Source organism: Somniosus microcephalus, chromosome 27 (assembly GCF_052327205.1).
Source record: "Somniosus microcephalus isolate GS21.2 chromosome 27, FLI_Smic_1.0, whole genome shotgun sequence".
In the NCBI taxonomy this organism is placed as follows: Eukaryota; Metazoa; Chordata; class Chondrichthyes; order Squaliformes; family Somniosidae; genus Somniosus; species Somniosus microcephalus.
The window spans coordinates 37,522,649-37,546,746 of record NC_141013.1 but is presented as its reverse complement, the minus strand read 5'-3'; the positions used below and the strand labels follow the sequence as shown (position 1 = coordinate 37,546,746).

Genomic DNA, 24,098 nt, shown 5'->3' with positions numbered 1-24,098 from the left:
CTTCACTTTGAAGCCCACGCACAAACTTGTCCCTTAAAGTATCTGCTAGTCCCGTTCCAAACTGGCAGTGTTTCGATAGCTTGCGCAGTTCCGTTAAATACTCAGCATTACTTTCATCTTTATGCTGGTTCCTTTTGTGAAACTTAAATCTTTCTGCTATCAGCAGCGGTGTGGGGTTTAAGTGGTCCTGTAGGATTGCCACTATGCTTTCAAAATCCTTTTCTACTGGCTTCTCTGGGGTTACTAGGTTTCGTAGTAAGCCATACGTTTTTGCACCCATTGAATTCAACAATACCAGCGCTTTCTTGTCATCTGGCACTTCATTCGCCTTGCAGTATACTTCTATGCGTTCGACATATGTCGTCCAATCCTCGACTTCATTGTCGAACGCTGTGATACCGCCACTCTTCGGCATTTTTGGGTGTGGTTAGACTGGCTTAAAATGGCATCTCCCGCGCTTTCCTTTCTTCCCCGCTGCGGCTTAAAATGGCATCTCCCGCGCTGCTGCCAACACCGCTCTCGGCGGTCCTCGTGGCAAATAGCGACGCCCTGTGGGTTTTGTGCGCTGCTCCTGCGCTGCTGCCAACGCCGCTCTCTACGGTCCTCGTGGCAATGGCAGCGCCTTGCGTTTTCCTGCGCGCCTCTCTCCCCCGTTGACGCTGCTCTGCCCTTGACCACCGGCTGCGCTCTGCTCTCTCTCGTCTCTCTCCCCCGTTGACGCCGCTCGGTCCTGAACACCGGCTGCGCCCTGTGCGCTCTGCCCTCTCTCTCTCCCCCGTCGACGCTGTTCGGCCTTTTTCTGTGCCGCTCGGTCGGGCTCTAGCCCGTCGCTGTCCGGGAAGGGTCTGCGCAGTACCTGTTGCCAGCCCGTTTCGCTGGACCACCGTGACTGGAAAGCCAAGCCTGGCTCTCGACAGCCTCCCCTGCGATGCTCAAATCTCCGCTGGATGACTGGGCGGTTGCCCGTGGTCGACGCCCGTGCTTCTGGACTCGACCTTCTTCCACTGTTCTCCAGGAGCGAATCCCTGGGAGGTGATGCAGAGTTGCAGGTAGGTTCGAATCTGCTCGTCGCCACTGTTACGTCCGTGTAATAATAAGAAAAGGACTGCAGAGAACGGTACAACAGGTGTTTACTCAACGTGGTTCAAACTGCAACTGACTGTACAGATCATTACTCAGGGTTTATATACAGGTGTGGTCACTGCCGGTACTACAGGATACAGGAGCTGTAAATGGTAGTTCTCCCCCTTAAAAGGTACATACATTACAATGACCGCCCAGAACGCCGGTCAATCACTGACTACTGAGCAGAATGAAGCCAGCTCTGCGCCTGTGGGGGCCCGCACCCGGAATCACGATCTCCCCAGTCCCCCCTCAGGTCGATCAAGGCGACACGGACTCTGACAATCCGCCGGTACGAACGAAGCAACCCAGGGACCAAGACATGGTCCGAGGAGACGTGCCTTCCGGCCACAAACAGAGATCCAAACGACTGCGGCTAGTCGTTGTCCAATTAATCCGGTAGAAGAAAGTCGCCGGACTACCAATCCTTCAGGCGGGAAGAATGACATGAATCTTGTCATTCATGTGGAAGTGACTTATGAAATAATACTGGGTGGCCTGCTGGTGGTGCTGTCCAGGGAGAGTATAAATACTCGGACATGGGCCCAGCTTGCTCAGAACATTCTTTAACAGGAACTAGTGAAGGACACAACGAGACCTCCATGTTGTAAAACAGTTGATTAAAGCTTTGTTTAATGCTTAGACCAAGTGCCTAGTAGTTCTCTTACGTCACTGAGCATCCCACCACACCCCCCTCCCCCCCTCACCCGGCCCCTCTCCTCCCTGCCTACGCCTCCAGATCAGGATATTACAGCCAATCAAAAATCAGATCCATTCACTATTCAGCTAGGAGAGCTTCGAGTCAGCAAGGACCAGCAATCTGGAGCCAGCCCATGTCACAAAGTGAAACAAATTGCTCACATAATTAATTCATGCTGTTTTGAACCAACTCAGGCCAGTATACAGAGTTAGAAATAACATTTCTGATGGCAACACAGAAAAAGGTTGCACAATCCTGAGCTCACCCACAAAAATTGGTCATTTAATGTTAGCCCGGTTTGCAGGAAGTTTCGCTCGCATCTACCTGCCCTGCTGACTGGAGGCTGCGGCTTGAGTTGGAAATTTCACCTGGTTCTTGGGTGATGGCAGATTCCCAGCTGCTACGGAAAAATTCCAGGCGTGAGTGAGAAATGATTCATGGGAGTTGTGGCTTTCCTTTCCTTGGAGCTAAAATACCCAGAGTTCCGTAGCAACCCATGTCACATAAAAAGCAGGCAGAAAACTTGCAAGCAATTTTGAGGTACAAGAAGTGTAAAAAATATCGACAAAGGAGATCATGCTGGAAATTTATAAATCACCGGTTAGGCCCCAGCTGGAGTGTTGTGGACAATTCTGGGCCCCACACTTCAGGAAAGATGTAAAGGCCTTAGAAAGGGTGCAGAGGAGGTTTACCAGGATGTTACCAGGGATGAGGGACTTCAGTTATGAGGAGAGGTTGGAAAAGTTAGGACTGTTCTCCTTGGAACAGAGAAGGTTAAGAGGTGACCTAATAGAGGTTTTCAAGATGATGAGAGGTTTTGATAGAGTAGACAGAGAATAAACTATTCCCTCTGGCGAGTGGGCCAATAACCAGAGGCCATAGATTTAAAATCATTGGAAAAAGATCCAGAGAGGAGATGAGGATGAATTTTTTCAGAGTTGTTGGGATGGGGAACGCTCGACCTGAAAAGGTGGTGGAAGCTGATTCCATTACTAATTTTAAAGGGGGTTAGACAGGTACTGGAGGGTGAGGGACCTACAGGGTCACAGACAGAAAGTGGGGGTGTGGGACGAAGCACGACTGCTCTTTCAAAGAGACAGCACAGGCACGATGGGCTGAATGGCCTCCTTCAGTGCTGTAAGTTTCCATGGTTCCATGATTCTAATAAATTGCTTGGCATTGTATACAGTCTCAGCCATTAAATCATTCTGAGCTCACAGTGTTGTTTGGGGTGAAGTTTTTTTAAATGTCACTGAGGGTTAGCGTGGAGGGGTTCAAGAGGCATTTTGATATTAAATCAGACAGGCCAGACCAAGATGAATGACCACACGTTCAAAGTACTGGTCAGTGGAGATTCGACAGTGGGCACACTTCTGGTACAGTTCTACACTAGCTGAGCACGTGAAACTGAGGATGTGAGTGATCAAGGCAGTAGGTACAGTATTGGATTGTGTTGGCAAAGAGCTGGCACTGACATGAAGGGACAAATGGCCTCCTCCTGTACTGTAAATTTACATGGTTCCACCAGCCACAGCTTCAGCACAAATTGTAAAATCCAGTGTGGGAAGCGAGAAGGAGAAAAAATATCCATTCATCATTATCCCAACAAGTGAGTGAGGGCTGAGTGGGAACAGCAGGTTAAGCTGATGATGAAAATCTAACTTCAGTGGTAGAGTGAAAAAAGAAACATCACCTAAATAACTGAGAAAAGGTTTGCGAAGGGAAGAAACAAGTTATAGCATAGAATCGCACAGTGCAGGAGGCCATTCAGCCCATCGTGCCTGTGCCAGCACTTTGAAAGAGTGATCCAATTAGTCCCATTCCCTTGCTCTTTCCCCATAGCCATGTAATTTTTTCCCGTTCGAGTATTTATCCTATTCCCTTTTTAAAGCTACTATTGAATTTGCTTCCACCGCCCTTTCAGGCAGCGCGTTCCAGATCACAACAACTTGCTGCTTAAAAAAAATTCTCATCTCCACCTCTGGCTCTTTTGCCAATTAGCTTCGATCTGTGTCCTCTGGTTACCGACCCTCCTGCCACTGGAAACAGTACCTCCCTATCTACTCTATCAAAACCCCACAAGATTTTGAACGCCTCTATTAAATCTCCCCTTAATCTTCTCTGCTCTAAGGAGAACGATCCCAGCCTGTCTAGTCCTTCCACATCACTGAGGTCCCTCATCCCTGGTACCATTCTGGTGAATCTCCTCTGCACCCTCTCCAAGGCCTCGACATCCTTTCTACAATGTGGTGCCCAGAACTGAACACAATACTCCCGCTGAGTTATAAGCAGCGATTTATAAAGCTTTAACGTAACTCCTTTCCTTTTGTACTCTATGCCTTTAGTGATAAAGCCCAGGCTCCCGTGGGCTTTTCCAACAGCCTTATCAACTTGCCCCGCCCCCTTCTAAGGTTTGTGTTTGTGAAGTGCCAGCTCTCGCTGTTTCTGCACTCTCTTTAAAATTGTCCCGTTTACTTTATATTTCCTCATTCTTCCTTCTAAAATACATCATTTTGATTAAATGACGTTACTGTCATCTCAAACAAGTGGTAGGCATATAGTATTTTGATCTGGGAGGCCCTGGACCTTTCAGTATTTTTACTTTGTAACCATCATGTGTTGTATTTTGTTTCAGTAAGTTTCCTGTGTTACTGTGACGGGGCAAACTGTTGTCATGGGAATGTGGCAAACAACCGAAACCACATTGAAGGTGCACTTCCACGAATGAGCAATGTCACAGAAAAGCTACCGTCAATAATGACTTTGGCCAGCGTCATTTATGGTAATGGAAACACCAGAACAACCCAAACAATACAAGAATACAACCAAATTATGTTGTAGAACCTCATTGGACTCGATGGGCCGAATGGCTCTGTGCCATTATGACTCTATTGACTCATTGCACTTACTTTTTGGGATATGCTTCCCTCTCTTGTTTCACTGTTACTCAAATATTTATAAATTTACTTATGAATGAATGGCCTATTGCATAATTGCTCTCAAAATAATTACACTTACACACAAAATAAAAAGGTGATATTGGGGGAAACAACCTAAAACATCTTTGGTCCAGATGAAGCATAACTTTCCAAAGGACCATGTGAAAGGCTGATTTCTCAAACTCCTTGCTTTCTATCAGGGGGCTCTATCATTATGATAACGGGCATCGCGATATCCAGGTGGAACTATATTATATGATCCATCGCCAGCTTAAAAAATTAATATCCAGCTGTTAAAGTTTGGTAACTCTCAAACAGAGCCCTCTCTTCAAGGGATGTTTAACTTGGCATCAACCCTGCCATCTATAAAGTTGCTCCGCATAAACATTACATCAAAATAAAACAACACTTTTGTTCACATCACCAACTGCAGGTTGAAAAAAGCGGCTGTAATTTGAATCATATTGAAGTGTCACTTTGCACATCTGTACAGCTTACTGAACGGCAACTGCACAAACTAATAGCTCTGTTAAAAAGTGAATCCACAATAAAGAAACAAAGAATGAAAGACTTGCATTTATATAGCACCTTTCATGACCATCGGACGTCCCAAAGCGCTTCACAGCCAATGAAGTACATTTGAAGTGGAGTCACTGTTGTAATGTGGGAAGCGCGGCTGCCAATTTGCGCACAGCAAGCTCCCACAAACAGCAATGTGATAGTGACCAGATAATCTGTTTTAGGTGTTGGTTGAGGGATAATTATCGGCCAGGACACCGGGGATAACTCCCCTGCTCTTCAAAATAGTGCCATGGGATCTTTTGCGTCCACCTGAGAGGACAGACGGGGCCTCTGACAGTGCAACACTCCCTCAGCACTGCACTGGAGTGTCAGCCTCGTTTTTATGTGCTCAAGTCCCTGGAGTGGGACTGGAACCCACAACCTTCTGACTCAGGCAAGTGTGCTACATACTGAGCCACAGCTGACAATAACTAAGAGAACAGGTGCCTTAACCTCATTCTTATGTCTCTTCCTTATGTACATAAGACAATGTAGCCAACAAAGGGGAGAGAAAAAGAGGTTCAAGGGGCCTGGGACATCCCACCTTGGTAAGATGAGGAATGTTTACCCCTGCAGATGCTCTACCTCCTGTTTACTGAACCACAGAATCGTATGAATCGGATGTCAAGGGGGAGGCCACAGAGGCAGTGGCTGGGCTCTCGACTGGATATATCTAAGGGCAAAACTTCAAAAAATAAATCAAAAAAACATCTTTTTATATTAACAAAAATTATAAAGTAAGGAAACAGTTTTAAGATTTCCAAAAGTTTTTATTGCTGCTCTGATGCATCCACTGAAATCCCTCAAACAGCAGCATCATGTCCAAAGGAAGATAATCTATTGCAGAAAGTCTTACATTGGCAGTCTGCTAAGTATTAAACCTTAGAGTGAACTTGTGTGCTGCAGGTTTTCTAACGAGACTTGGCAATATGCACGAGATGTAAAATGTTTCTCATAGAAAACCAGCTGATCCCAGTCGGACTAGACTCTAATATCTTCTGGCACCCTCAATCCTGTCCGACATTCCACATCACATCCTAAGTTCAAGTTGTAATATCCTTTGCTCTAGCCCTGTGCTCGCTCATGATTGCTCATGTCAAGTTAAGAAAAGAAACACTAATCTAGAAAATGGTCAACGGTTCGCTGCCTTCCAATGTACAGTAAACAATTATGATGCATGACACCTGCATCTTCTCAGCAAAAGCAATTTGTTACTGCAGATCAATCGCATAAAATTCAATCTTTGCTCGAAACATTCCAAGCTTCCTCTCTTACTCGTGGGCCAAATGGCCCCACACATTGAAAAATAATGATGGCTTCACAGATACACACACCACGCTTGATCTAAAAGCCGATCCGGATATAACGTTTCATATGAGTGGAGGATATCATAGATTGCTTGTTGGGGGATCCAATACTTAATGCTACACGGTTTACTGAAGCTTATAGACGCAGGGTACAATTTGTTATAATCAATTTTTGTAAAATGAAATAACTGGCTCAACATTTACATTGTAGGGTCTCCTTTAAATAAGTATCTGATTTTACAGAATGTGGTTTCCATCAGTTAAAAGAAAAAAGGCATATTCCTGCCTGTCAGAAAAGATCTATAGGTCTTATAATGAAAGACATGGAGTTTCGAAATTGTTCTAACAAATGGCTTTTGACTGGTTTACTGACAGCTCTGCCATGTACATTTGGATTGTACAGTAGAGAGCAAAGTCATTGAAGCAGAGGATGAGTATAAAAATCACCAAGTTAACATAAGTTCACCTATTAAAAGAGACAAAGCTTTCACAGATATTAATGTATAAAAAGTGACCGTCACTTGCCATACCGTTTACTAAATTTCACTGGCGTGCCATCCTTCGTCCAGGTAACCTCTGGCTCAGGGACTCCGAGAGCTTCACAAACTAGAGTTACGCTGTGCGTATTCTCTGCCAGATATGCTCGGGTTCCGATTGCTATACTGACATTTTTCTGAGACAGCACAGGAGCTTGTTTCTTTCTCAAAATAGTGGGAGGCCTTTGTTTTTCCCTCTGTTGATGTATATCTTTATTGACAGACGTTTCTGATGTATTAGGAGCTTTATCTAATAATTTTGAGTTGGACGCATTATCGTCAAGACGCACCTTCCACTTTTCCACAGTTGGTTGTGGTCTAGACACTTCAGCTGCTAATTGATACATGAGCTGTGAAGCAAAATCTTCAGGTAGTTCGCCAGACTCAATCCATAGACTTATATTTCGTAAGATGTCTTCAAACTGTACAGTATCCATACTATAGGCTCCCTGGAAAATAGATCTTTCAAGCTGTTTGTCATAAAGCTCTTGGGAATCGTACAATTCTGCAAAATTGGTCTTTCCTTTCGAAACCAAATGATTTCCAAGTAGGCGCAGGAAGACTTGATCATATGTTTGGCTGTCATCCACGTAGAATTCGTTTTTTTTGCTCCAACTTTGCCACATCTTGCTCATTTGAGTCCATTTATCTTCCAGTCTGTTGGATTCATTGTGACTCATCTTCTCTGGCCCAATACTTTGTCTCATCTTCGCTTTAGTAAAAGCGGGTGATTCAACTAATCGATTATCATTGCCAATCAGCTTGAGGACAAAGGTGTCCCGAGTAGGACCCGCAATGCAACTGTACACGCCGATATCTCTCGCTTCAAGGCTGTGAATTTTCAGCGAGCCTGATTTCGTGATTCCAATTTGTTTCGTATTTTGTAGACGGTGTCCATCTTTTTCCCATTTGATCAATGATTTCTGGAACCTTCTTACAGGGCATCTGATCACAATCGAAGTTTCTGGAAGTAGATAGGCTCGGCCACCTATGCTAAAGTGAAGACGTGTTTCTTGTCTGGTTTGAATGTAGACTCTCTGGATGCTGAGAATTTGAGGGTCACGAATAGCTTTCTTTTGTGAAACCTTTGTTTTTATGTCCTTTCTAAGCTCTAGAAAATACACAAATAAATATTAACAAAATTGTGACTGGAATAGGAAACAGTGTCTGCTAATATTTAAGTAAAGGTTATTAAAAATACATACCTTCAAAAGAAAAGCAGCAAAAAATGAAGGTGTATTATTAATGATTTATTACTTTTATCAGGAGGTCCTTTCACCCCTTCCCAAAAATGTAATTCAATTTACTTGGCAATAACTAACTCCGTGTTAGATATGGTAGGTTGATTACTGCAATTAATACCAAATCTGACGATCAAAGCTACTCTTCTGTGGCAACTTAAAGATGACCAACAGCGTGGAATCTGTAAAAAGCTGGGAGCAGATTGCCTGACCACACTTTCAGTCATGGTATCCATAATAATGGGGGGAAAAAATTAAGAAAAAAAGGATGGGCTAGACGGAAAATTCACCCGTCCTCCTCTCCTGGGGAGGGACACTCAAAGGGAATGTGAGTTGGAGATAGGACCAAATGCTATAGCGTTGATTCTCTGAGATGGTAGTGCAGTATTGGTGTATTTACCATTAAGTGTATCAGCTTTTGTCTGGACTGGTCTCTGTCAAGGCAGTTTCACTAGGGGCAAAAGCACATAGATTTATCCCTATTATAACAGAAAATGCTGGAAACACTCAGCAGGCCAGGCAGCATCCGTGGAGAGAGAAACAGAGTTAACGTTTCAGGTCTGGGACCCTTCATCAGAACTGGAAAAAGCTGGAGATGTAACAGGTTCTAAGCAGGTGCAGAGGCAGGGGGGCGGGGGGGGGGGGGGTTGGCGGGGGGGGGGGGGTTTGGGAGAAATGAACTGAAGGAACATTCTGTGCTAAGGTAAGAGGCAGGAAAGATAAAATGTTGCAAATGGGGATGGCAAGATCATACAGCCTGAAGAATGGGGGCAGGGGTTATAGTCTGAAGTTGTTGAACTCAATGTTGAGTCCAGGAGGCTGTAAAATGCCTAATCGAAAGATGAGGTGCTGTTCCTCGAGCTTACGTTGAGCTTCATTGGAACAGTGTAAGAGGCCGAGGATGGTGAGGTCTGAGTGGGAGTGAAGCGGAGAATTAAAGTGACAAGCGACCGGAAGCTCAGGGTCACCCTTGCGAACTGTTTCTCTCTCCACGGATGCTGCTGAGTGTTTCCAGCATTTTCTGTTATTTCAGATTTTCAGCATCCACATTATTTTGCTATAGAATTATCCCTATGCTGGCTCTGGACTCGGGTGAAAAAGTACAAGTTAGTAAGTAATTACTCATTTTGTTTTTTTAAATTTAAACAGTAACAGCAGACTGAAGTTGCTACACTGGTAGCATGTCAAAAAGAAAATGTGTGTACCGTTGAGGTAGTGCAGTGGGAATTCCAACCTGGAGTCAACCTGTGTTAATCCTGACTCGGCAATACTCTGCACTGGGTGAAAAAAAAGTAGAGAGTAATGTATTTCCCAGGATTGCAAGCGGTCATCTTGATAAGCACAAGATACATGAAAAAGTTGGAAAGTATCAAATATGTATGTCTGGAATCTATACATATGAAGTTATTCATGTGTTTTTTTAGTGTAAGCAATAGCTCTTAAAATCCATTGGACCTGCTTCAAGAGTTGGAGCTTGCAGACGTTTGGCACATGGAGGCTGGTAATCTTCCAGGAAAATAATTGTCAAGCAACACAAATCTGTTTTACCTAATGAAAAGAACATTTTCATAGATGTGAATGTTTTAACATCTGCATATGATTCCTATAATGAACAAATGGGGGAAACTGTGAAACAAATGCATTCTTCTATAGGACTATATCTCGCTCTAAAACTTTTGCTCCTTAGAAAAATATCAGTTAGCATTATATTATCACGGCCTAAAAATACCAGCACCTTACTGCGGGCTAGAACACAACAGTCTCGGTATCTGCTGTTTCTGCTGCTATTTTTATTTATTGCATCTTTCTTCTACAATTAACCCCAGATGTTTATTTGGGTATGGATGACTCAGGGGTCAAGTATTAAAGTAAGTCACTTACTTTTACAGGCAGGCATACTGCAGGCCTGAGTCATTGGTGGATTGGAGAGGCCACTGCACAAAGCATGGTTCACTGTGACCTGCCGGCCAATGGTTGTGAATCTACGACAGACCCATTCTCTGCTCTGGATTCCTTCACCGCAGCTTACAGAACACTGGAAACAGACAATGATATAAAACTGTTTCCATTGAACTATCACTCATCTAAATTCCTACTGCCAACCGTCTTTAGTACAGTACTTAAATTATTAAAACTCGGTTAAGTTAATGTATGAAAGGATTAGTTCAACAGAAACGGATATGCACTTCATAATTATTTTAAATTGCTGAACTTGTGAGAGGAGCTCATGGATTTTTGCATCTCAACGATAGAGATTATTTGTGTTGTTGCCTCAGCCTCCTCCACCTCAACCCTCCTCTTATCCCAGCCACGACCACATATTACTATGTATCTTCTCCCGATCCCTCAGCAGGTCCATCTCTTCCACATGTCTCACTCCACGTGCCCTTGCCCCTCTCTCGACCCAATTCCTAACCGTCTTGCGTTTCCTTGACCTTGCCAATAATCTCCTTCCTTCACACACTGTTCCTCAGTTCTTCAAAACTGCAATGATCACCCCTCCTGAAAAACCTTCAATCCCTCCATCCTCCCAAATCAACACCCTGAAGGTTTAAGTTCCTTGAACATGTTGTCACCGCCCAGCTGTGCACTTGCCTCTTCCAAGATTCCATGCTGGAATCCCTTCCATTCAATTTCCAGGCTACCCATAGCACAGAGACCAACTCTGGCCAAAGTCAGCAATGACATTCTTTGTGACTGCAACAGTGGCATGCTATTCCTCCTTGCCTGCCTCAATCTCTCTGCAGCAGTAACACCGCTGAGCCCCTTGTTCCTCCTCCACTGCTTTTCCTCTATGGTCCATCTCTATTCTAGAACCTTTTCTTGCTTCTATTCCTAACTATCCCAATGTAACCAACATGTCTCCTGCAATGGCTTCTCCTTCAGCCCCTGCATCGTCACCTAGGGAAAGGATGTCTAAGCTTTTGTCTTTGTGGGCAGCAGAGGTGAATAGCATGAAGCCTCATAAAAAAAATTTCCATTTACCATTAATTTGCATTTGTCTCATATTGCTGATAACAGATCTTGGTGTTCTGATTGATGATTTATGAGGCAATGATGCTAAAATCAGTCCTTTCCAGGCCCAGGATTTGAGGGCAAGATTGCCAAGGCCTGTTGGCCCTAAATCCACAGGTTGGACATCTGTGATCTAGGGAATCCCTGAAGGAATGTGATCCCCTTCCATTTCTTATCTAAATGTTGCCTCTTGGCAACATCAGCCATCGGTGTGGAGTCAACTTCCACTTGTATCCTGATGATGTCAGCTCGACCTGTCTGCCAGCACCCTTGCCTCCATGACCACGACTGTGCTGTTGGGCTGATTGTCTGACATCACATCATGGGTAAGCTAGAAGTTTCTCCATATTGAAAATGGCAAGACTAAAGCCGTCCTTCTGGGCTTTTTCCTAGGTGCTCACTCAGACTGAATCCAAATGGGCACAACCTTGCTTTTGAGCTGACTTTCAATCCTATATCCTTTCCATCACCAAGACCGCCTATTTCCACCTCCACAACATTGCTCACCTTTGCCTTCACCTCACTTGCACTGCCAAAATATTCATTAATGCCTTCATCACCTCCAGGGATAACGTCTCCAATGACCTCCTCAAAGGTCTCACCACATTAACTTGTCCAATCCTCCGCCACCTATATAAAGCTCTGCTCCCCCATCACCCTGTTTCAGCCAAACTCCATTGGTTTCCATTCCACCAATGCACTGAATTCAAAATCCTCATCCTGGTTTATGCATCTCTCCGTGGCCTCACCCCACCTGCCTGCAATCTTCTCCAGTCTTACGGGCTAGCTGGAACACTCCGCTCTTCCAACTTTGGCCTCCCTTCTGTTTCTTTCTGTGAGTCAGCCTTCAAGTCATTGTGGTTCCGCTCTCTGGAATGCTCCCCCTCAATATCGCATCCTACCTTCAAAGGCCTCAAGACCATCCTTCAGTCACCTTCATTAAACATTCTCCTATTATTGCATGGCAACTGTTCTTGCTCCTCTTGTATGTTTGCTACACTAATTGTGCGATATAATATGGGTTACTACTGTTGTAGATCTCATGATATTACAGCAGAATACTTTTTTTTTGTACAATCCAAGTCTATGCCAATGTGTTGTAAGATTACTAAACTAAATTTCAATATTGATGGATATCACAAGCAGAATATGAGTATGTTCTGGGGTGATTCACTAACTGTTATGTAGAAGAATTCTGCAAGCTATAAACATGATAAACTTTGCATAATGTGTCAGCTCATGCATAAACCACATGCCAGCTAAAAACATGTACACACAGAGGCACAATAATCAGGCATGTATCTTTTTATTGAGTTGGTTTAATGCTATGTTTACCTTGGACCACTTCCCTAACGCCAAGTGTGGTGGACAATCAGTGTCGGCACAAGGTTGCTGTACCTGCGGCTTGTGATCAAGGCAAAACTCATCAGCAAGGCTTAGAAAACTTCCATCAGTCAAAAGCTGTTTGCACTGGACTTTGCGAGATTGCACACCTGTTCCACACGTTTGTGAACACTGCATTAACAGATTTCAGAAGAGATGAACTTATCAGAAGGGGCGCACCAACATTTTTGAATTTGCTTGCTATCCTTTTATATTAGGAAACTTAAAAAGAGCATATATAATATATAAAGATCAATAAAGTAAAAAAGGGATTTGAATAACTTTTAAATATGCGCTACCCAATTATTGTTTAACAGCCTCTAGTGTTATTCACAAAACTGCAACTTTCCCACCAAAACATCAATCGTGAAATTGCAGAAAACTGTATTTCCAGACTTGCAAAGTTTCGAAATGGACTCAACATCTGATCACCATTTAGACTAAATATTTTATCACATGTCAGCTGCACTATTCAAGTGTACCTCATACAAAAGGTTATGGCATAACTAGTCAATAACAATAATACATGATTCATAATTTGTTCAACTGTAGCGTCGCTTACGGCATGTTGAACATTGTGCATTCTGATTGCTTATGGCCCAGAAATTCGGCTCTCCACGGGTGAGTACGCACGGGGCACTCACCCGTAGGCCGAATGGAAGTGCCGGTTTCCTGCATGCACTGCGCATGCGCGGGAAACCGGCACGTCCGATCCTCTGAACGAAGGGGTTCAGAGGTCGAACGCGCGCGCAGGGGAGGCTGCGCGTGCGCTTTGAACTTAGGTTTTTTTTGCAGGTTTTCACGCGAGTTTAAGCCTGTAGGATTTGCACATTTAAAAAACAGGCGTAAGGCCTGCTTTTTACAAGTGGTCAATTAATTAAAATTAAAACATTTTTTCCACAGGTTTATTATTTTTAAATACTTTAAAGCAAGGTAAGTTTATTTTTAGCCCCGTTTTTTTATAAAATTATTTTTTTCAAAAATTTAAATTATTGTTTAAAATAGTTATTTAATGTAATTTGTAGTTTATTGAAAAAGTGTGATTTTAAAAAAAATGTATTTGAAGGTTTAATGCTATTTTGAGGCCCGTAGTATTCATAAGTTTAGACAGGTCTTCCTGTCAATCTTATGAATGGGCTTTTCCCTCCTCCGATTGGCTGCCCATGGCTCACGTGATCCCAGGGGACACATCGCACTAACTGCGCCCCTGGGACACGCAAGCACAGCGCGCCGGCAGCTGGGCCAGGCCCCGGAGCGGAATTCCACGGGGCCCTAGGGCTCAACTGCCGTCGCGCAAGGTAAGTGCAGGTTGGGGGCTTGCACCCGCGGGAAGCCCCCGACCCGAATTTCTGGGCCATTTTTTTTCCTGACTTCATTTCACATCAAAATATTCTCTCGCAGGATCACTTTCAGAAGTTCCACACTCATTGTTTTCCAGGGTAATTTTGTTTTTTGCAATGATGTCTTGGAATCAGCTTTTCCCTTTTTCCAATTCGTGATGCAGTTTCAAATTTATGCTCATTCTAAATCTGCAGCTGCTTCACATCAGTACTTCCAGTGTAAATGGCAGCGGAGTTATTTACTCCACGTTTAGCTTGGAGTAACTATCACCTCCTGATGCTGGCTGTGAACCAGCACAATTTGAATCAGACTGGTGTAAACAGTCTGAATCAAATCCCCAGCCGTTTCTCCCCATAAGAAAACCTCTGCACTGGCAAACCTGATAGCGTCTGGCAAGTGTACTTGGTTACAGCAGGGTTGATTGCTTACTTCGAAGATCTTGCATTCACAGCCTGAATCGACTCGATCCAACTGAAAATGATCATCCTGTACAAACAGACTCTTTGATCAGCCTGAGATTATGGGGGTCATTTTAACCTAGCTTGCGGGGCGAAAACTCTACGGGATCAGGTGGAACGTCGGTTTTACACCCCGCCCAATATTACTCTCTATTCGCTTCAATGGGGAATAAAATCGGGCGGGGTGCAAAAACCAGCATTGCACCTGATCCTGGCAGTTTCCCAACGGGTGTGTTAGCTTAAAATTGCCCCCATGTCATCAGGGGTTAGAATAATCTTAGTTTAGCACCTTTGTACGTGTGACATGTGAAGTACTATCTACAAATCTGCAATTGTCCACAGAAAGACTGTGGTGCATTTAAAATGATTATTGGCAGGATCTGAAAACGAGCAATTGCTTTTTTTTTTGGTGGTGGGGGGGGGGTGACAAGCACTTGACGGAGCTTCACGTACCAGCTGCCATTCTCCCATATGCCACGATGGAGGGCAGTCAAACTGGTTGCAGGCCTGCAGCTCGGAGGGTTTTGGATCGGAACACTCCCCGTCCGGAACCTTGATGGAGTCCCCAACAACATGTGTCACCATACGTTTACAGAAAACATCCCTCGTCTGTAGGCCAACTCCGCATGTAGCACTACACTGTTTCCACGACCTTGTATCCCATCTGATAAAGTGGAAGAAATGGCACATTAAAGGAGTTGGAGCACATTTGGGAGGGACATTGCTTGCAGTTTGATGTAGAATACAATACCGACACAGGAACTTAGTGGATGCAGGCTCCATTAGCTCAGATTTATTTTAAGAGGTTGCTGATAATTTGTGATGGAAGCACTAATCAGCAACAGTCCTGGCAATGAAATGTAAACCTGAGTTGTGCTGTTGGCCCAGAGTCTGTAACCACTGCTAACTTTTACCTCTGAGGCCTAAGTTCAAATGCACTCTTTAAAAAAAAGGTAAAGGTCACATCTGACCTCACATTTGGCCATTGAAGAGGAACTCAGTCCTTTTTAAAAAAAAAAGAAACTTGATAAATTTCTGTAATCTACTTATGAACAGAATCCCCTACCCACTGTTCCAAACTGTATGCAGCTGTGCTGAGGAGTTATTCAGCTAGTAAATATTGCATTGTTTCAAGTCGTTAAGGGGCAGGGGTGATATTTTGACTTCTGAACGGCTGGCTAATTTGTTCCCGACGGGTCCTCACAAGTTTCTCAGTAAAAAAAAAATGACCCCACAAGAGACAGGCTCTCCTGAGATCTGGATAACAAAATATTATTAAATAAAAGCAAAATATGAGAAGGCACAGATCACAGCATTACAAAAACATAATTTTTATTTAATCCTCTTAGAAACAGTTCCTAAACGTGGACGACTCAAACTGTTTTCTATCAGAACATTTTAGCTTTGAAAGAACGAACTCCACAGGGCCATCATCATCATCAGGCATTTTAATTCAAGTAAATGCTTATATTTTTGTGGATGCTGAGTCTTTGAGTATATTCAAGGCTGAGATCAATAGATTTTTGGACTTTCGGGGAATCAGGTGGGAAAGTGGAGTTGAGGTCGATGATCGGCCATGATTTTATTGAATGGGGGAGTAGGCTCGAGGAGCCGTATGGCCTTCTCCTGTCCTAATTCTTATGGTCTTATGTTAAAAATCTCCAAAATTAAAATTCTGTTTTGTTAATTCAGAGATTTAATCATAGAGATGGTGTGTTTAACAATATTGCTGCAGGAATACTTTGCAGAATATGTTTTTATTTGTTATGATATTGGAAATGAGGGCTATTTATTTATTTATAAAAATGCGTCGGTATTAAAATTTATTTTAGAGTGCAAACATGGCCATCAGTGATTCTAATAATGTTAGGATTACAAATCAGGTAATGCCACAATTCAATCACCTCCCTTTGATGTTACTTTAGATGGGTTTGATTGCCCTTTGAATAAAGTGCTTTTCCTGAGATTGCTTCCCGCAGGAAAAAGTAAAAAGACTTGCATTTATATAGCGTCTTTCACAACCTCAGGACATCACAAACACAGCCAGTGAAGTACTTTTTGAAGTGTAGACACTGTTGTAATGTAGGAAACGTTGAGGCAAATTTGTGCAGAGCAAGCTCCCACAAACAGTACCGTGATAATGACTGGATAATCTGTTTTTGTGTGTTAGTTGAGGGATAAATATTGGCCAGGACACCGGGGATAACTCCCCTGCTCATCTTTGAAATAGTGCCATGGGATCTTTTTACGTCCACCTGAGAGGGCAGATGGGGCCTCGGTTTAACGTCTCATCTGAAAGACGGCACCTCCGACAGTGCAGCACTCCCTCAGTACTGCCACTGGAGTGTCAGTCTCGATTTGTTCTCAAGTCCCTGGAGTGGGAGTTGAACCTACAACCTTCTGACTCAATGGTGATTGTTAAGTCTGTGTGTTATAATGAGAATTATTACACAGACCACAAGAGTAACTTTTAACAGGTCTTTACTAGTTGAAGGTCAGGGCGGAACTGCCCAATAAATCATTACACAGCACTTATATACCGGTGTGGTCACCACCGGTATTACAGTATACAGCAGCCAAGATAAAGTAGTGCAACCCTTAAAATAGTTCTCTTAAAGGTGGAACGGTTACATACACTACAATCCTCCCTTTTTAGGTTAACAGTATATATTCCCATTAAACATAACATCATAACATATATACACAACTTCATGTAAAAACAGTTCACAGATTCAGTCTCTCTGGAGGCTTCCTGACTCGGTCCGGATAACGCCTCGGTGGTGTAGTAGGTTTCGGTGGTGTAGTAGGTTCTTTTGGCAAGGTCGATTCGGCTTGAATGTCAGTGTCGGGTTCATCTGGTTCCAGTATCACCGGATCGGAGGTAGATACTATGGGTATCTCTGCTTCATCATTAGGCGTATAGAGTTGTGGTGTAGGTTGTCCCTTTTCGGATGACGCTATGATCTGGTCAGCATGGCGCCTTATTATGCTTTCACCAATGTCCACGGTATACATCAGCGGTCCTAGTCGTGTGCAAATAGTTCCAGGCTGCCATTTCTCGGTATGGTAGTCCCGGGCCAAAACTTGTTGACCTATCTGGAAGGTTCTAGTTGGCCTTTCATTCATGCCTTGAAATTGCCGGTTCTCTACGTCCCTTCTGATGTTTGGCTTGATCAAATCCAGCCAGCATCTTAGTCTTCTATTGAAAAACATCATGGCGGGAGTTTGGTTTGTGACCGCATGTGTTGCATTCCTGTACGCCAACAAGAAGTTATCTACCTTATGTTGCAGATTTATGTCTTCATTACCCATGGCCTTTATGGCCTTCTTGAAGGTCTGGACAAACCTTTCAGCTAATCCATTGGTGGCGGGGTGGTATGGGGCGGACGTGTAGTGCTTAACCCCATTGTTTTTCAAGAACTTCCTGAATTCTTCGGACACAAATTGCGGTCCATTATCAGAACAGATCTGTTCCGGCAGCCCATTCCTGGCAAATATGGTCCTTAATACTGTGATGGTTTTTTCCGTGGTGGTGGAGGACATCTTTATTACCTCCGGCCACTTGGAGTGTGCATCCACCGCGATTAAGAACATTGAGTCCATAAATGGACCAGCAAAGTCGATATGTACCCTTTGCCATGGAGATGAGGGCCACTCCCATGGATGCAGAGGAGCTTGTGGTGGGGCGTTTTGGACCTTCTGGCATCCTAGACAGCTCTTGGTTATTTCTTCGATGTCTCCATCGATACCTGGCCACCACATGAACGCACTGGCTAGGTTCTTCATTTTCACTCCACCCAGATGCCCCTCGTGAAGCTCCTTTAGCACTTTATGCTGGAGTTTGGGTGGAATCACCACTCTGGATCCACACATCAAAGTTCCTCGGCACACTGACAGCTGTTCTCTTCTTTGCGAAAATGCTGGCAACAGTGGTTCGCCATGTGCTGGCCATCCCTTCACCGTTAAATCGTAGACTCGTGAGAGAGTTGGGTCATTTCTTGTTTCCTTCTCGATCGTAGAATTTGTTACTGGTAGACATTCCACTATGGTTGAGTGGAACATCTCCACTGGGTCCACTGTAGTCGCCTCTTCTACCGTTGGCAACGGTAGGCGTGATAAACCGTCAGCATTCCCATGCTGTTTTGATCCTTTGTATTCTATGTCATATTGGTGTGCCCCTAGGAAAAGGGACCACCTCTGTAGCCTTTGCGCTGTCATAATGGAAACGCCCTTTTTAGGGTTGAATATGGATACCAACGGCTGGTGGTCTGTCAGCAGTGTAAACTTCTGGCCCTGCAGGTAATGATTAAACTTCTTTACTCCCCACACCAGGCTGAGAGCCTCTCTATCTATCTGAGCATAGTTGCGCTCAGCGGAGGTCAATGATCTGGATGAAAATGCGACTGGCCTTTCCGAGCCATTTGGCAACTTGTGTGAGAGTACTGCTCCAATACCATAAGGAGAAGCATCACAAGCTAAACGAATAGGTAGCGTTGGGTTGAAGTGAGCCAACACTTCCTCTGAGGTGATCAATGTCTTGCTTTTGCGAAAGGCCTTCTTACAGTCCTCGTTCCACTTCCATGGTACTTCTTTCTGCAAAAGAGCATTCAGCGGGTGCAGCACCGTGGATAGATTTGGCAGAAACTTATGGTAATAGTTAATCAACCCTAGGAACGATCTCAACTGGGATACATTTTCCGGAGCAGGAGCCTTCACAACAGCTTCGATCTTGTCAGGTGACTTGTGCAGCCCCTCCTGGTCAATGACATGACCACAGTACGAGATCCGTTTCTGAAAGAACTCACATTTCTGGCGATTAACTCGAAGGCCATATTCCTTCAACCTGGTGAGCACCAGTTTCAAATTTGCAAGGTGTTCCTCATCGTCATCTCCTGTAATCAGGATATCGTCCAAGTAACATTGAGTGCTTGGAATTCCCTGTAATACCTGCTCCATGGCCCTCTGCCAAATTGCCGGAGCCGAAGCCACTCCAAAAACCAGTCTATTATATCGATACGAGCCTCTGTGCGTGCTGATTGTGAGATACTGGCGCGACTCTTCCTCAACTTCCATCTGTAAGTACGCTTGCGCCAGGTCTATCTTGGTGAAGCGTTTCCCGCCAGACAATGAAGCAAAGATATCCTCAATCCGCGGAAGCGAATATTGCACCGTATGAAGCACCGGATTAACTGTGATCTTGAAGTCTCCACAGATGCGGACCTTCCCCGGTTCCCCTGGCTTGTTACTCGATGAACGCTTCATGACGGGAACAATGGGCGTGGCCCACTCACTCCAGTCCACCTTAGACAGTACTCCTGAACGTTCCAGCCCTTCCAGCTCAGCTTCCACAGCAGGTCGTATCGCATACGGTACCGGTCTGGCTTTGAAAAATTTTGGGTTTGCATGTTCTGCAATCTTGACTTTTGCCTTAATTCCTCTCAGTGTTCCCAGTCCCTGTTGGAACACCTCTTTAGCCTCATCCAATATTCTGGACAATCGTTCAGGTTTGACATCTTTTTTTCCAGAATCTACCGTTATTGCGTTTAGGGAGTGCCAGTCCATATTTATTTTTCTGATCCACTCCCGTCCCAGAAGTGGTGGACCTCCCTCAGGTAGTACATATAAGTCCATTCCTTGGTGTTCTTTGCCCTTGTGTATCACCTTGACTTTTATCTTTCCGATGGGGTATACTTTTTGCCCCGTGTATGTCTGCAATACTATCTCCGTATCCCGTAGGGGAATATGTTTGAATAACTTTTTGTAATCTTGCTTATTCATGACCGTCAACGCCGATCTGGTGTCCAATTCCATCTTCACTTGGACTCCTGCTATCTGCAGTGTGACCCAGATAGTTTGTCGGTCAGCTTCCTTACTCACGTTGTGAATTCTCAGACTACCCAGTTCCTTGCTGTTGGAGTCTGAATCCGAATTCTGTTCATCCGAACTCTTCTCAGCCACCTTATGTACCTTTCTGCACTTTTCCTGTGGTGACTTTTTGTTGCTGGTCTTCTTTCCTGACCGGCATACTTTAGCTATGTGACCAAGCTTGCCACATTTTCTACATTCCTGGTTTTTAAACCAGCATTGGTTCTGATCGTGTGTTGTCTTTCCACAACGATAACATTTCGTTGTACCCAAAGCCATTTGATCTACGCTGAGCACCGCTGCCTTCAGCTGCATTTCCGCAGTGCCTCTCGCTGCGGCTTTGTGTGATGCTGCAATAGTGACAGCCTTATCAAGTGTAAGATCATTCTCTTCAAGTATCCGCTTTTGTGTTCCTTCTTTCGACAACCCACACACGAATTTGTCTCTCAGTGCCTCTGTCAGGCTTTCCCCAAACTGGCAGTATTTCGCTAGCTTACGCAGTTCAATTAAATACTCCGCGTTGCTTTCCTCTTTCAGTTGCGTTCTCGCATAAAATTTAAATCGTTCCGCTAACATCAGCGGTGTGGGGTTCAAATGATTCTTCAGGACAGCAACAATTTTAGCGAAAGTCTGATCCGCCGGTTTAGCTGGTGATAGAAGATGCTTCAATAGCCCGTATGTCTTCGCACCCATTGAGTTTAGTAAGGTTAGTGCTTTATCTTCATCTGATATTTTATTTGCCTTACAATATATCTCTATGCGTTCTACATACATGGCCCAATCTTCAACATCGGGATCGAAATCGTTGATGTTACCACGCTAAGGCATCCTCGCGATCTTCTTGAGAAACAAAAGATTTTTTTTTTTTTTTCCTTTTACAAAATGGCGGTTTCCCGCGCTTGTCTTCTTCCCCCGCCTCCGAAAATGGCGGCTTCCCGCGTTTGCCTTTCTCCCCCGCTGGCTGTAATGGCGATTGCCGTATTGCTGCGTTCGCCCTCCCCAGCGGTTTTCAAATCGTGCCTCCCAGCCCCTCTTGCAGTCCGGTCCTTTCCCCCGGCTGCGGCTGAGTTCTCCGCGGTTTAAAAAAAAAAAATTCTCCCGCGCCTTACGCTGACCCGGTCGCTGCGCCTCGCGGCCTCGGTAGCTGCCCGGCCTTTTTCACCGGTCGCGGTCGAGCTCTCTCTCGACGCTGTTGCGTCTCCCCAGCCCGCTATTTTCTCCCGCGCCTAAGCTGTCCCGGTCGCTGCGCCTCGCGGCCTCGGTAGCTGCCCGGCCTTTTTCACCGGTCGCGGTCGAGCTCTCTCTCGACGCTGTTGCGTCTCCCAGCCCGCTCGTAGCCCGGTATCTCACACCGGCTGCGTCTGCATTCACCGCGGCTCCCGTGCCTTACGCTGCCCCAGTCTCAGCGCCTCTGGCCCCGACTTCTGTCCGGCTCTTTTCCCCAGCCGTGGTCGAGTTCTCCGCCCTTATATCCTCCATTTTTTTTTGTTATTTTCTCCCCTACTCACAGTCAACGTGGCCGACTTGCTGCTCGTCGCTGATCGGCTTACCCACCACCGTTATAGAAGGGATGATCACTGCCTGTTGCTGATGGAAGGCTTCGTGTCAGAATTCTTCCTTTGCTCTGTAGACCCGAGTCTTTTCTCAGCAGAATGATGAGGGCGGATGCCTCCTCTCGACGCCCGTTAAACTGCCTTGGATGTATCTCTGCCGCAGGGTAAGATCGTACTCGTCGCCACTGTTAAGTCTGTGTGTTATATTGAGAATTACTACACAGACCACAAGAGTAAACTTTAACAGGTCTTTACTAGTTGAAGGTCAGGGCGGAACTGCCCAATAAATCATTACACAGCACTTATATACCGGTGTGGTCACCACCGGTATTACAGTATACAGCAGCCAAGATAAAGTAGTGCAACCCTTAAAATAGTTCTCTTAAAGGTGGAACGGTTACATACACTACAGTGATAGTGCTACCCACTGAGCCACAGCTGACAGAAGTAAAGCTGTCGACATCAGAAAGTGAAATGCCACCATCCGTGGTGCAAGATGTGTTCCAAGTTGGATATTTCTCCAACCATAGCAGCACATAACTCTCAACACTAGCTAGAATATTCTTGTAATAAAGGCTGAGGTTACACTTACGGCCTGGCATTGATGCAAAGCACTTAAAAGGTACACAATCCTCCCACCCCTTCGCCCGACCACGATCAGTCCCGATCTCACCGCACCCCCCTTCCTCATTTACTTTGCTGGGAACCGTATCTTTGGTCCCTGGCGGCGGAATGACCAACATCGCTCCCCGCCCACACAGCGCCTTTCTACTTCCGCCTGCCAGCATTGATCTCACTCCCGCTGGCGTCGGGCAGAGTCCGTTTTGGGGTATTCAAATGAGGAATTTCAAGCGGAGCCCTTTAATTCACTTCAAAGCATTAACCTGTTGTCTCATTTCAGTTTCTAGCACGTCTGCTGTGTATTTCCAAGTATTTTCTGTTCGATATTTTTAATGAAATTAAGCAGTGGCCGTGATAACATGGAGCTTGGACACATCATCAGGACCTTTGTAAATCACTTCTTGTACACTCTGACTAATGAAGCAGTGCCCAATTCTTGTGGCAGCTCCAAATGAATAATTTTGACAACTCCAAACCGATGAATACATTTGGCCTGGATTTTGCGGTCGGCAGCGAACGAACGGCACGAGCCATTCATTACACGTGTAGCCTCACCATTATTGTTACCACCAAAATCTGGGCGTTTAGGTATCTTCTTGGGGTGTCCAATTGGAATGCCTATATTGTATGAGAAAGTAAAATTCAATCATGCCATGCCATTAACGAGCTCAGTGTCAGTGGGTGTGATATAATTCAGCAGTCCTGTGACGATCACTTGTGCGTAATCATTCACAAGGCAAGAGTTAACGTTTAAGCAGAATATTGCGCGACTAGATTTCACCTCACTAATTGCCTCGACACCAATGGTGGCACATGCCTCGAAATCGATAAAGGGTGTTTGGCATGTGGAGCACTTTTGCACCAAGACAGCAGTGGTAAATGTTTACAACTTTAAGCATTTGTCTCAGGTTCCACACTGTATCCTCAATGAAACATATAAAATTCTGACAGGGCTAGACAGACTGGATGCAGGGAGGATGTTTCCCCTGGCTGGGGGGTCGAGAACGAGGGGTCACAGTCTCAGGATACAGGGTAGGACATTTAGGACTGAGATGAGGAGAAATTTCTTCACTCAGAGGGTGGTGAACCTGTGGAATTCTCTACCACAGAAGGCTGTGGAGGCCAAGTCACTGAATATATTTAAGAAGGAGATAGATAGATTTCTAGACACAAAAGGCATCAAGGGGTATGGGGAGAGAGCAGGAATATGGTATTGAGATAGAGGATCAGCCATGACCATATTGAATGGCGGAGCAGACTCGAAGGGCCGAATGGCCTACTCCTGCTCCTATTTTTCTATGTTTCTATGTTTCGATCCATTGCAAGTCACTTTGAGGAAACTCTCATTCTTTCCAACATGTTAACACTGGCAGGCATCATATATCATATATACCTTTTCCACTGAAACGCAAAGCTTAGGAATGTGATGCAAACACCTTCAAATTTCTCCGTAACA

General features: G+C 44.8%; 1 protein-coding gene across 4 annotated transcripts in view; it reads right to left on the bottom strand.

Moving 5' to 3' along the window:
- Positions 1-24,098, bottom strand: part of adamtsl3 (ADAMTS-like 3) — a 782,675-nt gene that overhangs the window by 136,162 nt on the left and 622,415 nt on the right. For all 4 annotated transcript variants that reach the window (XM_085968860.1, XM_085968862.1, XM_085968861.1 and 1 more), the window contains exons 18-21: positions 15,057-15,267; positions 12,757-12,936; positions 10,288-10,441; positions 7,160-8,276 (exon numbers count right to left, since the gene is read on the bottom strand). In XM_085968860.1, coding sequence (XP_085824986.1) covers positions 7,160-8,276; positions 10,288-10,441; positions 12,757-12,936; positions 15,057-15,267 — 1,662 coding nt within the window. The remainder of the gene's footprint in view (positions 1-7,159; positions 8,277-10,287; positions 10,442-12,756; positions 12,937-15,056; positions 15,268-24,098) is intronic.